The following is a 15,539-nucleotide window of genomic DNA, read 5'->3' on the forward strand; positions in this document are numbered from 1 at the left end:
AAAAACAATGATACATAGCTGTGGGTCTCCAGATGCTTTTTAAGGCGTAAATCTTCTGTTGAAGGTGTACTCCAGCTCAACTCCTGCCACGTGTTTCTCAGCACAATAACTGACCCGATGCAATTGCATTTTCCACTTCACACACAACTAAGGTTAACAAAAAGCCCTTTTATAACTACATAGACACAGTTCTTGTGACTGAAAAAACTTATAATGCATAAAATCTATGGTGTTGGTTATGATGCAAGTGCTCTAACTAAGCAAACACAGAGCTCCCAACCTAACAGGCTTTTTAAGCTCCCTTCTTCAAAGTGTCTCTGTAATGAAAAGAAGCAAAAAGGAGCAATTCTCTACATTACAAAATATTTTGAAAAGTAAAGCTCCCCCTCCTTTCTCAAAAATATATTAGCAATGAAAAGAAGCAAAAATAATTCTCTAAATTACAAAATATTTTGAAAAGTAAAGCTCCCCCTCCTTTCTCAAAAATATATTAGTCTCTTACACAGCAGTCTCAAGACAAATAAGACAATTTACTGATTAAAATTCTCATATATATGGATGACATTCACTGTCATCTCAGTTATGAAATGCATATATTTAGATATGGATGACATTCATTGTCATCTCAGTTATGAAATGCATATATTTATACAGTATAGGTAACGCTCTTCTACAACCACAGAATTCTTGGCAGTGAGATTTTTTTTATTGCCTTTAAGTAAGCTTAGTCCCATACCATGCTCCTAAGGTTAATGCTTTTTCTCATTTCATTCTGAAGTTGAGATACACTACTGAAATAGATTTCTACCTCTCCTAATCCTAGAACAGAATGATGATCAATCTGTAAATTAATTTGTATTTGGTATACTCAGAACTGTTCAGTTAAATAAGCTGCAACTAGGACAGCACTTCACAGGGTTTCACTCAACTGTAATTACAGTTGGAAAAAGGTTTCATTTTACAGCTAACACAGGTTTGTGGAACTTAGGTTAGCCAGAAAACATACAGTAATTCCACATCCTAAGGGCATTCTGGATTTCTCCTTTCCTGTGTTGCACAAACAAATGACAATGAGGATTTGGTGGAATTTTAAGGTTTCGTTGATTGTTACTGTTTTATCCCTTTCTGTAGTGTTACGATATAATGATGTAAAATACTTAATTATGTCATATAGCTAGAGAAAAGATTCGTAAGATATTTAAAGTCGATATGAAGTGTAACTAGACACTTTCCAAACTCTGGAGTCAGCCACCCCTCTACAGTGCCAATCCCCAGCGGGAGAGGCAGCGTGTTCTCCCAGCTCTAACCCACCAGCATCCTACATGAGGAACATGGAGAGCCTTCAGAAAAGCCTCCTGTTTCAGTACCTGAGAACATCCTAAACAAGTATTTATCATACAAAACTTAAAAAACAAACTGATTTTGAATTTCACACTTAGTGGTACCTCCATTTCAGTTTGTATTTGGTATGTGTGGTGGGTGAAAAACAAAATGTCATTTCATGAATGCCTTAAATTTGATGCAAAATTGGCTGAAATACGGCAGCAAAATTTTCTCTTAGGTTTGACAACCGGCTGTGTAACATATTTGTCTCATAGAGATTCTGCAAGGTCATTTTCAAAGCTCTATGCATATTCAAACTCCAAGCTGAAAAATTCCTAACCCCCACAAAAATATTTCTTGCATCCTAGATGAGTAACGGGAAAATAAAGTATTGTGGCGGAGAAGCGGTTTTCTCTCGGGGTGGGGAAAGAGGAATTAAAACCCTACTACAAACACATCAAAAAACACAAGGAAATATTTCCTTCCACAAGGGAAACATTTCAAACATCTTGCTAGCAAGACCCTGCATTATACTCTCAGAACACATTGAGAGATGTGAAGGCATCCAGATACAACACCGTTAGTTTCAACTGCAATAAAAATTCAGTTCCTTTTTGTATAGTAAGGGGGGAACCCATATCAAGGGCTTCAGACGTTAAACTGATTTTAGACACAAATTACTGTACAACAGAAAATGTAGCTGTTTCATTTTTTCAGCAAAACCATTTTGGATCAAATTCCAATGTGACTCGATTTGTAACGTAGAAAACTCTCCCTGAGGAAGGAGAATGGGCACCCTCTTCTCAGGCTGATCCGTAACACCCCTAGTCCAACAGATGATTTCACAGAGCCCCTACACACCAGGCAGTCTGACCACACAACCTGCCATGACTGCATTCAAACTCCATTTTCAAAAGTGTGTCATTTCAGATGTAAAGCCATCCAAATTACCCTAGAAATAAATGTCTATATAACCCTACTTATTTTTGCACATCTGAATTTTAGGACCCTACCCACAGCACCGAGGAAGAAAAGCAATAAAATAATAGTTTTACTTGCCCCACAGTTCATCTACTACAAAGTATTTAAATGAACTAGTTTCAAGATGTTTCAACATGCTCAAAATTGAAATAAAGCAAAAAGCTCTATTTAAAATATTTCAAACCTGCAGACAGTTCAGAACTTTCACAGTTCACCTAAGGGGCACAGTTAATTAAAATATCCAACCCTTTGAAGCATGAATAAATTTGATTTATTAAGTAGGAATATACCAGTTAGGGCTGAAACAGCCATTTAATCCTGAAAATGCTTTGTTTTGCTGTGAAAACATGTCACTGATCTAACGGGTTTCTCACACTTAAACACCCACAGAGATGCTGCTGGACAATAACAAGGCTATTCTCCGTCCCAGGACACGACTGCGGCACCACCAACCAGAACCGATAACGCTGATCCAACAGCACTCCCACCCTTGGTCTCCTCAAAGACAGATTCAAGTATTGTTCCACTTAATGGTAAATGAATACTGTTATAGATTCCTATAAGCACAGTTATTTAAAATTCACAGAATTCAAATCCAGCAGAATCATATCGAGGAAAATTTCCTGACATTAGAGTGCTATGCTCAGAATTTAAATTAACTATTTTAAATCTATTGCTCTGCTGTTTAACAATTGTTCACTTCTGAAAGCCAAAATATATCATGTTTATAAAACGATTAATAAAACCAACTTCCAGTTAGTAAATATGTTCATTAAATGAAAGTAGGTTCATCCAATTTAGATCAACACAATGGAAAAGCAGTCTCATTTAAAGAGATTGCTTTGACAGTGGATTTTCCTCTGCAAATTTGCTGATATATTTGAAGATATTCTGCCAGTACTTTCTTAAAGCTTCATTGTATTCAGCACTCAAGAAAACTTTACTATTCACCAAGAAGTATAAAATTGTCGCTTCCAAAATCTGTTCAATGCTGTCAAACTACCAGCACCTACATTTAAAGCACTTAAGAACTGTGAGAGATGATTCATATTCTCCTAATCACCCAGTATGCAAGTCAGCCTTCCTATACCTTTTCTTACTTAGCAGATTTTGTGTATCCCAACACAAGCTTCTTCATTTGGAAATGAAAAGTTTTTTCATTCATAGACAGCAGTTTTATTTCCAGTTAAGATCACTTAAGAGCTTCTGACATGCACTCGATACATGAGGAAGTTTGAATTTCAGAGGTTTACTACTCTCTCTGCACTTCCTGAATTTGTAAGGCAGCCTTGGAGATAATTACAGCCTTATGATAACGCAACAAAACTGTTATTTTAAGTACCACTTTAAGAAATTGTCACCCAATTGCCATGATACTGTAGCACGCAATGCAGTTAGCATGCTGGATGTTTCAAATGGCTGTTAATTTAATCACTCTCTTTTTCTGTCACTTCCTCCTTCAAGCCAGCCTAAGCAATGTTCCCAGGAACAGCTAATGGCACATCCTCTACGTATTTTACGAGGACTCAAAAACTTTACTTAACCAAGTAAACTTCTGCAAGTATGTGATTTAAGCTTGAGTTATGTGCTACAACTAATTTAAATACCTGCAAATGCCCAATGGTATTCTTCAAAAACCATTTTCTAACATTTTGTAAAACCAAATACATAATTTTCCACTTGTTTATCATTCTTTATATTCTGTGTTAGATAAGAAAAAGCCTTTTCTCCAGGTAGAAGCGGCCGTTCATTTTTTAAAATGTCCCAAACTGCTAAGCAAGCTCATCACAGAAAGTCTAGATTTCTACAGGAATTCTCAGTCCAAATGCTGCAAAGAAGAAATGCAATCTTAATTACTGTTTTCAGTCTATTAAGACACAAATCAAAAACACTAAGAAAACCAAAAACTCTCTTCAGAATGATAAGAAAATAATCATTTCAGAACTTCCAGACTGAATGCTGTGAAATGTGGAATCCAGAGAACTGAGGAAAAGGTCAGACACTATGCAAAGAAGAAACAAAACAATAGCAAACTCCAAGGAAACAGAAAAAATTAACATACGCGCATGAAACTGAAAGAAGCATAGAATATCTGTAATATAGAGTAGTCTCTGGTCTGGATATTCGGATACAGCTGTATATTTATGGCTGTAAATATGAAACAAAATTCTGGTCCATGTACAAACATTTCCTGGGGTCTAAAAGCTTTGAAACATTATGCGACTGTTAGGGGAAAAAACACCAGTAAAACACAGCATTTGCCATCAAAAAAGCAATTCCACTTGTTAAAAAAGAAATGCAGATTAATTCTTTACCTGCAAAACGCAGAGGCGCATCTTTGTCCAGAGCTATTAAAGGGGGGTCCAGGAGCACAGTGTTGTCATTTTCTGTGATTATACCGTGGTAGGTGGTTTCAATCCATGGCTTATGCTTGTTCACTGAAAGGAAAACAAAGTACCATCAAAATCTTTGAAACTGACAACTTATTTAAATAATTCTTTAAAATACTGATTTAAATATTTTTCTCTTTCAGTTTTCTAAATCTCAATAAGCATTTTATTACATTAAAAAAATTGACACAAAATCCTGGCTAAGTATGTTCAGAAGAGTTCAGCGTCCGTGTAGGCTTTCCAAAAGTTACTTGGAGAATCTAAATTAGTCTCTTAACAATGCTTCCCTGTAGGCTTTCCAAAAGTTACTCGGAGAATCTAAATTAGTCTCTTAACAATGCTGGGGTTTAAGATACCCCTGAAGTGCAATACAAAAACCTTCTAACAGTGACAAGAAGCCACTGCCATCAGGGCCAGGTGTGACCAGAAAAACCTTTATTCAGCACCAGACAAAAAAAAGACTGGCCAACATGAAACACAAGGGTTTGTTCACACTTCTCTCCAACTTGGAAAAGGGGACCCAGCTGGTGGACTATTCTTCAGGATGAGAAGGCTTTTCCTAGTTTCAGCATTTTGTCTTATATGGGGTTTTTTATTATCATTAAGAGAACCAGTGGAAAAGATATCGAGGCTTTTTCTAGTTTCAGCATTTTGTCTTATATGGGTTTTTATACTATCATTAAGAGAACCAGTGGAAAAGATATCAAACTTGCTGAGGAAACAAATTTAGGTCACAAGTCATTTCTGTCCCATTATAAGATCTAAACCTAGAACCTTTGGTATGTTTTACCAGTCATTTACATGGCATCCCAGGCAAAGGAGGACTCCAGGAGTTCTGCTGAACCTGGGGAACTATGTAAAATGCAAGAGGAGAGGAGAAGCAATGGAAAAAAATCGAAAAGGGGAAGACACGAGTTTCACAGCCCCACATCTCAGCTGCAGAGACACACCACCAGCTCCCAGCACGAGGTTCCGGGCCCTGCTGGGTTGGAGGACTTGTATGTTGTAGCTTTCAATCCAAAATATGCCTAATGCAGTTTTCTAACACTACTGGAAGAAGGGACCAAAATCTCAGGCCTGTTCTGTCATCTAATAGAATGTCTTGAAATATAAGTAAATACTGACTATTTATACCACTTATTTAGTAGTTGCTTTAAGACACTGGGAAACTCCACTATCAAACTTGCTGAGGAAACAAATTTAGGTCACAGTCATTTCTGTCCCATTATAAGATCTAAACCTAGAACCTTTGGTATGTTTTACCAGTCATTTACATGGCATCCCAGGCAAAGGAGGACTCCAGGAGTTCTACTGAACCTGGGGAACTATGTAAAATGCAAGAAAGGGAGAGAGAGGAGAAACAATCGAAAAAAATCTAAAAGGGGAAGACACGAGTTTCACAGCCCCACATCTCAGCTGCAGAGACACACCACCAGCTCCCAGCACGAGGTTCCAGGCCCCGCTGGGTTGGAGGACTCGTACATTGTAGCTTTCAATCCAAAATATGCCTAATGCAGTTTTCTAACACTACTGGAAGAAGGGACCAAAATCTCAGGCCTGTTCTGTCATCTAATAGAATATCTTGAAATATAAGTAAATACTGACTACTTTATATACCACTTATTTAGTAGTTGCTTTAAGACACTGGGAAACTCCACTAAAAGATGACCCATAAAAGCATTCTTCAACCCTGCATAGAAGAACCCGCAAACCAATCACTTGAACATGTTTAAGGTGACTGGTCTTCTTCCTCTGCTGCCAAGAAACACAGTGTCTTCCCTTGTCAGCTTGCAAAAATCACAAAAGATGCAAGCCAAAATCTTGTGTTACCTACTAGGTTATCATCTGCTACGTGACAATCCAGTGTGAGTGAGCCTTGATGATTAAATATTCATCTTTATGTTATGCTCTCCAAAGATGAACACAGCCAGTCCACAAAACCAGTGTATGTGGTGTAACAACTAATTCTTCTTGACAGTTGAATATATACGGCTTCTCTTGGTCTAGCTCTCTTCATCCTGAGGTTCTACATGCATCAGTTTCACCTACGTTGTTTTGGGCAATATATATCTGCTCCCTCAAAAAACCTCTTAGGCCAGCACATACTCTTGTTTCTTAAATTAATACTATTTTCCCAGATCTAATTCTGGAAGGTTGTACGTATCTAGTTGCTAAGAACCTATGGAAAACATTCATCTAGAGGGCCTGAAAACTGCGCCTTACTATACAAAATGAAGTCATCAGCAGCAAATGATGTATATTCACATATAAGAAATGCTTTGGTAGAGATTATAACAAACATACCAAACAGCATTCAATAGATGATGTCACCCAGATTTTAGTCTTCATGAGAAGGGTTAGGGTTGTAAGTTCATGAGTATGTACTACTCCTGAAATAAAAGCCCGTGCAATCACAGCACAGTACAGACTACAGCTAGAACTCTATTAAAGAGATGGCTGAGTCCTGCTATTTCACCTTTCTAAAGAGCTATACAAGCGGATTGGCAGGAGAGCCAGAGATGTAAGGCTAACCCAGACTTAGAATCCTGCCTCTCCAACAAACTCAAATGGATTCATGATGTCTGTCATATGCTTACCCAGGGGAATTTTAAAAAGTGATAAAAGGACACTTAACAAATGATTAATCCTAGAGGTAGAGAACTCATAGAGGAAACTATTAATACTCTCCCAATGCTTTCATCTGCAATCTTTTACTGGTTAGTAGCAAAGAACTGATAGGACATAGTATCTTCATGCATAATAACACATCAAAAGAGAACTCGCAACAAACTATTTTAATGCAAACTGTTTAATTGCTACCATGTGGTTTTACTCAATATGGCAAGACTGTATCTTTATTGCCTCAACACACTCACAGGGGCAGGCTTTCAACATTGAGCATACCGAGCAGCCAGCCCCATGGCAGCCCCACTGCACCACTACCCAGAGAAGCCCAGGGCTGCAGCACCCTCCAAGGAACACAATGTCTCAGAACAAACCTCATCGTGCTCAGAGGGACCCACACATCATTCCTCCCTCGGAGGGAAGGCACCAATAACTGCTGAAGTGCCAGTCTCCAATTGAAACACGTCTCTCAATTCAAATCTGGTCTAAAGCAAAGCGTTTCACTCATACAGTCACCCCTCAACTGAACACATCAAAGTCCTTTCGTGTCTTCATCTTAGTCTTTGCAAGGATCTAGAATAAAATACTAGAACAGATCTCCTCCAGAAAACACTCCCTCTCCATGCTAATCCTTTTGAAGGTAGGTTACAATTTATTTATTTTTTATGCTCCCAATTTAGCAACCCACAGTAAATCCCACTACTGTAGAGCAGGGAGATCTATAAAAGCTTTAAGTACAGTAACCACATCTGAACAGAATTATGAGTATGCTAAGCATCTGCAGAGTCTAGAGAACCTTCAAACAACAGGCCCAGTTAAAAGCAAAGTCATCTTCTTTTATTGTGCTCTAGACAACAAAAATCATAAAGCTTAAACCCCTTTGTGTTTAGGAAGGCTAAAACAGCACCAGATTTTAAAACATAAAGCTTAAATCCCTTTGTGTTTATGAAGGCTAAACATCACCGGATTTTAAAACCCCAAACTTAGTGCTGAATATCCAGGAAAGGCCCGTTATCCACATTTGTGATCTACTGACTCCAGCACAACCCCATGCTGTAAGGAATTCCAAAGCCAGCGTTTGAAATATGAGGCAGAGCTTATGAGCGATACACGACTGCTTCCCTTCCACCAACTGCCATATAATTCTGATCTCAGTTGGCTTAAATACTATCAAATGCTGGACTGAAAACTGCTTTCACTTTTTTTCCTCTTTAATTGTCACAAAACTCCTGAAATCTACAGAGAAAGCTGTTGAGTCGAACCATGTACAATTCTGATCTCAGTTGGCTTAACTACTACTAAATGTTGGACTGAAAACTACCCTTTCGCTTTTTTTCCTCTTTAATTGTCATAAAACTCCTGAAATCTACAGAGAAAGCTGTTCAAAGCCAGCCTGTTAATTTCAAATCAAAACAGTGGGCCTACTCCAAGCTTGACACTAACAAAATGCCCTGAGCTGTTAATCTCTTGCCATTTAACTGGGATAAACTACACTGGTTTCCTTGAAATACAATATTCACACTATTTGTAAGTGCCTCAACTGGAATCTGCTGTAAATCCCAACTAGCATTTAATCTAGTCAAGTGGGGGACGCCACCCCGGCACAGCACAGCAAGCTGACTTCTACTTAGTTTTTAATGGCCACAAGAATTTAAAAGCCAGCTAAGGCTGTCTGTCCTTCCAGGGAGCACCCCGAGCTGCAGAGCTCACACTAGAGCCTTTGCTGCTGCCAAGCAATGACTGAACAGGCAGGGGCAAGGTGAGCACACACCACCTGTCTAGTTGGTTTATCTAACGATAATTGCCGCTAAGCTGGAGGAGGAAAGGGAACTGGTGCCTGATGTGATGTGTGCCTTGAACATCGGGTTTTTAAAACGCCATTTGCTCTACGTAAGCGTGCTCAGTTTCTCAGGAAACTGAACAGACCAGCTCTTACTAATACTGCCTGGAAGTACTACTGCCTGTTCTGCAGAAAAGGCATGTCCCTTCAAGAGAGGATGCTTCACCAAGAGCAACGGCTGACGCTGCAGAACGCAATCCATCAGATCAACCAGCAGCAATATTTCCCTGCTGTTTAACAGAATTAACAAATCTAAATGAGTATGTAGGCAGGGCAATGGGGTTTAGGGCTAGTATGGATACTTCAATTAAAAGCTATAATCTTAAAACAATCTGAATTAATTAAATTCTAGTATTTGAAGGTGAACATATCAGAATTAAATGTATTTACTGAAGTCCTTCCTAAAGACTTCAGTTGTCTTCTCACAAACGGTCAGAAGTTAGTTTCGTTTAAATGGCATCTGGCACCTACAGAACTGAAGAGTTAAGACACACCTCAACCAGAAAGGGCTATAGCTGAAAATATTTTTCCTTCTGGGTAACTGTGTCTAGTATATAGTGTTGTTCAGATAGCCTACCTATCTTTAGAATGAGATCAAGATGATTTATGTCAAAACAAATTCTTAAGAATTAACTAGTAAAACACATTAAATGAACTCAGTAACAAATACCAGTGACAGCAGCTAAACCTAAAATATTAATTTTTAAAATCCACCTTTCAGACTTCATGAATAATCCAGAGATTGCATAAAGAGAGAATTATATTCTCTGTCAACTGAAACGAACTACAATCAATGAACTGAGTAAACAATCCCTTGGTCCTGTCCTGAAGGTCTGACAAAAATTTTCATTACCGTACATCTTTTGTTTAATTGTCTTCCTCTTGATGTAAGAGAACAAGAGCATGCCTTTCGGTGAGACAATAAAAACTCTAAAGCATGTCTTATCTTGAATGTTCATAATTCAGTACTGTTCTGATGCAATTTCAAGCAATATTGTTAAAAGAACAAGTTTGTGTAGTATATAACTACAGAAGAATATAGCTCAGCCAAGGAGTAAAGAAAGATCTACACAGTAAAATATGCCTTCTCCACCCAGAAAGTAAAGTTTAGTAAGAAAGGGTGCAGCATGGCCTGATTACAGTGTGTGTTCTGCTCCTGCCCTGGACTCACCAGCCTGCAGTTCAGAGCTGTGCCCCTAGTCTTGATTATAAATGGTGAGGATTAACTTCATATATAAACAACTTGAAATATAACAGCAGTAAAAAAATATTTGTTTATTTCATTGGGTCTTCTCATACATAGAATTTTATCAAAAAATTGTCATTTTATAGCCAGGTACAAACAATGGGATAAAACTGAGCACAAGTTTCGCTCAAACACCGAGTTTCTTGCTAGCGTGAAACTTTTCTTATCTACAGCACGGGCTTCCAAGACAAACCACAATTTCCATTACTGGGACATGAAAACTGTAGGCAGTAACAAAATAAGGGCAATTAATCTGGACCAGTAGAGGGATCAAGTAAGGAAGGGCATGAGCATCCACTAACACTAACCTCTACAGGTCCTAGGTAAAGGAAAATCAGGTGGTTGAAATTCATCCCACAATTTCAGATCGATTTTCACTTGTCATTTGTGCTCTGGAAGCTGAGCTGTCATACATTGGGAGCACAAGGTAATGGTTATAAATTTTCAGGTGCCTACAGTTTGAGCCTGTACCATTCTATTCTACAAATACCATATTCAAACTACTGGCTGTAGGAATTCAACCGGTTTTATTAAATTATAACCTACTTAGGGGAAAAATCCCTGGTTTATCACCAGTTACAGACAGTTTCCTGTTCTACGCTGAACCAGTTGCCTAAATCTGATTTCATTTCTACAAAGATACATGGAAGTTTTAACTAAGGTACCTGCAAATGACTGATTAGAAACCAGTTGCAATTTTTACTAACCACAACTGCAGCAGAAGTTTACAGTGCCAAAGACTTTAGACAGAGGATACACTGACCAAATCTCAATTTGGATAAAAGCCTGGGAGGGAAAACAGCAAAACAAATATATCCCACCACCAAAAAAAAGACTAAATAGGATTAAGGCAACAAAGCCTTAATTTTTGAAGCGAAATTTAAAATGTTTTAAACTAAACAGAACACTGAAATAGGAAATGTAAGCCTCTAACTGTAAACATCCATTTAATAAATGTTCTCCTAAGTGTTGCTAATTATAGTGCAAGAGTGGAAATCGCTTACTTTCTAACTGTTGTCATATTTATAAACTTCACTCCTTGAAAGGGAACCTTATTTTCAAACACAGCAAACATCATCTCAGTATAGCTGGCACTTCTGGCTCTACTTGTTGACTCCATTTAAAAATAGGGAAACCAACTGGGAGCAGTAGCAGCAACTTGTTTTCAATCTGAATACAAAGCAAGTGAGATGAGACCTAATACTATAAACAAAGGACAGACAGACAGTTCTTCAAAGGCGCTGAGGTTTTTGATAATCCTTTCTAAAAGCTCCTAAGGAGGTTTAGTCCCTGCTGAAGCCAATGTGAGTCAATCACTATGAATCAAATAAATTTGGAGTGCAAAACAGTATTTATTTAAGACCAACTTAATATATTCTCTCATGCTTTAAGGTATCGCTTCTGTCTTTGACAATAATGATAATGCTACAAGATAAATGCCCCTAAATATCATAAACAAAATTTCAGAGAGACTTCTTTGAATACAACTAGAGTGAGAGATAAGGCTCAGAAAAACAGGAGAAGTGCTCTGTTCAGAAAATGTCAATGACTACAGAAGTTTTTTTTTTTCCTCTGCAGAACAGTTTCATAGCTATGAGCCCCTAAGCTACCAGATACTTAGATTTTCATGGCAGAAAATGCCACTTTATCCAGAATATCACAATTCTAATTTAATCTGTTTGAGATGAGATGTTCACATTATGCTATCTATCCTGTAGCCTGATCTGGGTTTAACTTCAAGCCTTCTAACGTCCATGAGAAATACAAGTCTATGATCCCAGCTTATGTTCTCCTCTTTAAGAAAACCTCCTTGCAATAATCTGAAACTGGTGATTTCAAGTCTGCAGAAGCATTAAGATCTCCTACCAGAGATACATTTGCAAGTCTAGAAAAGTTTCTGTTGATAAATTTTCCTGATAACTTGGCACAGAAGGCACAACCTGCAGTCTAGTAATATGGGAGAAGGCAACTGGCATTACAGTATTCCAAACACACGAAGTAAACCATGCCTGCCCAGACCATCTCTCCTCCATTTCAAGTTCCAGAGCAGTGTATTATTTTATGTAATATATACAGAAAAAGAGATTCAAGTTGTTTGCATGAACAGATGGCTATATGTTATGCTTTCCTAAGCATTATACATCATAGAAAGGTCTATCACTGGTTAATTCTGTCTCTTCTTAGTGGTCTCTTACTTTCATAAATCCTTAGAGGAAAGAAAAAAAGCAAACGGCCTCCATTAAATAGCCAAATTGTCTCTTCATAATGCTTTAAGATGGTCTAACTTTCCTTGCCTCTAAAAAGGAGACAGCAACCTAACAATCAGCCCTGTATTATAAAGGCCGTTTCTGTATCAAATAAACATCTGCACTAAAACCATGGTCGTGAGAAAGTGGTTTGTGGTTTGGATTTAAGACATTCATAGCACCACAAACTTCCTGAAATAATCACAGATCAGCAAAGCTTCCTCAAGATAGTATGATTTTGATCAATACCCTTCCTATATGACAATAAGTTGGAAGAGGCCCAAGGCAACAGAGGCACATTGCTCTGCCTGGTCAGTAACTATGGAAGAAGCAGCCATTAAATATGCTGCCTTCTCCTCTGAAAAGTCATTTTATTCCATGCCCCGCCTCTGTTGATAAATATCCAAGTGCTTCACTTTGCCCTATTTGAATGCACTGCTAACTATTGCTTTTCCACTGTTACATTAGTCCAACAAGCTTTGAGATACTGGTCAACTTGACCAATTACAAGGTAAATTCAGGTAAACCAAGCGTTCTGCCTCAGCTGGACAAGAATATGCCTCTCTAGAACCTGAAACCACTCTCTGTACCCCTTAAAATAACTACAGGGAAGATGGTAAGTCAGCCAGCTCACACCTAACTCTGGCGTAAGATCACATCCCCCCAAAGATACTTCCATTTCTTTCCATCATGAGATGGAAACTACGTTGGAACAGGAGTGAGAAGTGGTTTCTTTTCTCATGACTCTGCAGGACTGGAGAGTGGGACTCAGCACCCTGGAGTAGCCTTCCCAGTCCTTTCCCACACATTACTGGACCAAGCACAATTCACTTTTCACCACTTAGGTTAAATCTTAGTGACCTCAGTAAATTAAAGTCACAGACAAGAAAGAATGAAGCTGTACTTGAAAAAAAAAAAAAAAAAAAACAAACCAGAACTGACAATACAGCACAAAAGTGAAAGTTTACCATAAATGTTTCCAAACAAATACTCCTCCTAACAACAGGGAAATGGAAGTGAGTCGCTCTAGCAGCTTTCTAGGTGTTCTCTAGAGCTTACTTGTTCTTAAATGCATCCACGTAAGATTATTAACAGGCCTACCCAGAACAGCCAAAATGTCATGAGGACTGAGGCAACTGCACCCTCTCCACCAAACCAGAGCTCAGGCCGTTAATTCAGTTACGTGTGATGAAGTTTAACAGATCAGGACCTGCAGCCCAGCAGCTCTGCAGATTAGACAGAACAAGTAAACTGCAGAAGAGCTGACTGACAGAGCTGGCCTGTGCAATGCTGTCTAAATATGCCATTTGCTTCCAAGTACATATTAGGTTTCTTTGAAAATGGTTTTTGATTTTACGTTTTATTCATCATTTCAAATGGTGGCAAAGCCCAGTGATTCAATGCAATTGGGCTCTGTACTGGTGTGGTAAACATTACATTTAATGGTTCTGAGAATGCTAGTGAATAGGTTGTGCAGGTAAATTATGGCCACTACTACCTAAACAGCTGGCAGATGACCTCCTACAGCAGCAGCTTCTCGATCCTACGTAGGGAAATTGCAGCAAGATGTGTCCTTAATGAGTTGGTTTTTGTTTAAGATCACGAACTTCCCCTCAATGCGTTTGCAAGCCATTTTAAAAGCCACGCTTCTAATCTACATTCAAATTAAATGCACGATCTCAAATCTCATCATCTGATCAGCTAAATCTTGCAGAAATGGCATCCTCAATTCAAGGGGTAACCTTCAGGTAAGGAAGCCTTCGCAAGCCTCTTACTGAAATCAGCTCAGGAGGAGACCTGCAATGCGTATGCTTCTACTCCACCAGATCAATCAATAGCCACAAGGCCAACGTTGATAAACGCCGTATCCCTTACGGTTTAGCGAAGCTGCCCCTTCTCGCTATCAACAAAACGAATATTCCTCACCTCAGCCCGAAGGCCAGGCTGCCCAGGAGCCCTCCCGGCTGCTTTATTCGCCCTCCCCAGCCCGCTGGCCACGGGGACTCTCCCGGGAGCCCCGACCCCGCCGCGGCGGCCCTTCCCGAGCCCTGAGGAGAGCGGCGCTTCCCCCGGGCAGCCCGTTGCGATGCGGGCCGGGCGGGCGGCGGGTCCCGCTGCATTTTGCCCAGTGAAACCAACCCCTGCAACAAGTGAGGACCCTCTGCCCGCCTCGGGCACGGCGGCCGCAGCCCGGGCCGGCGCCTGAGGGAGGCAGCGGTTATGCAACGGGCGGGCGGCCGCCGCCGGGCCGCGGGGCTGAGGGGACCGACCTTGGGGTAGCGAAGGCCCCGGGGAAGGGGAGGCGGGCGCCGGGCGCAGGTGAGCGGGGAGAGCCAGCCCTCACCACCGCCACCCCCCCCCCCTTCCCAAGGGCGGCCAGCGCCCTCCTCCCCTCCCGACGAGATGTCCTCCTCCTCCTCCGCGCTCCCTCCCCCTTCCGAAGGACGACGGCAGCCAAGGACACCGTTCCCCCGGCCCAGCAGCTCCCCCCGCCCGGGGCAGAGCCCCTCAGGGAGCCCAGGCGCCGAAGCCCCGGAGGGGGGGGGGCAGACCCGCCGCCCTCCTCTTCCCCCCCGGTGGCGAGCAGCCTCCCCCGCCCGCCCCGGCTCTGTTTACCTCGGGCGGCCGCTGCTCCTCCGCAGAGCAGCGCGGCGAGCAGCAGGCAGGATGCGGGGGCCGGCAGGGAGCGCGGCATGCCCGGGCGGCGCGGCGGCGGCGGCATGGCAGCGCGGAGCGGTGCAGGGCAGCGCGCAGCCCCGGCTGGCGGGGCGGCTGTGGCGCCCCCGCTGGTCCGGGCTCCGCTTAGCGCCGGGCGGAGGGCTCGGCTCGGCCCCGAGAAGAAGAAGGAGGAGGAAGAGGAGGAGGAGGGAGGAGGAGAAGCGTAGGGC

General features: G+C 40.9%; 1 protein-coding gene across 3 annotated transcripts in view; it reads right to left on the reverse strand.

Annotated features, from left to right (window-relative positions):
• Positions 1–15,530, reverse strand: part of CLSTN1 (calsyntenin 1) — a 46,832-nt gene extending 31,302 nt beyond the window's left edge. For 2 of the 3 annotated variants that reach the window (XM_014941441.1, XM_014941443.1), the window contains exons 1-2: positions 15,268–15,530; positions 4,620–4,742 (exon numbers count right to left, since the gene is read on the reverse strand). In XM_014941441.1, coding sequence (XP_014796927.1) covers positions 4,620–4,742; positions 15,268–15,373 — 229 coding nt within the window. In that variant the 5' untranslated portion in view covers positions 15,374–15,530. The remainder of the gene's footprint in view (positions 1–4,619; positions 4,743–15,267) is intronic. The other variant, XM_014941442.1, reaches the window with a different exon arrangement.
• Between the last annotated feature and the right edge of the window lie 9 nt (positions 15,531–15,539).

This window comes from Calidris pugnax, unplaced genomic scaffold (assembly GCF_001431845.1).
Source record: "Calidris pugnax isolate Ruff unplaced genomic scaffold, ASM143184v1 scaffold82, whole genome shotgun sequence".
Taxonomy (NCBI): domain Eukaryota; kingdom Metazoa; phylum Chordata; class Aves; order Charadriiformes; family Scolopacidae; genus Calidris; species Calidris pugnax.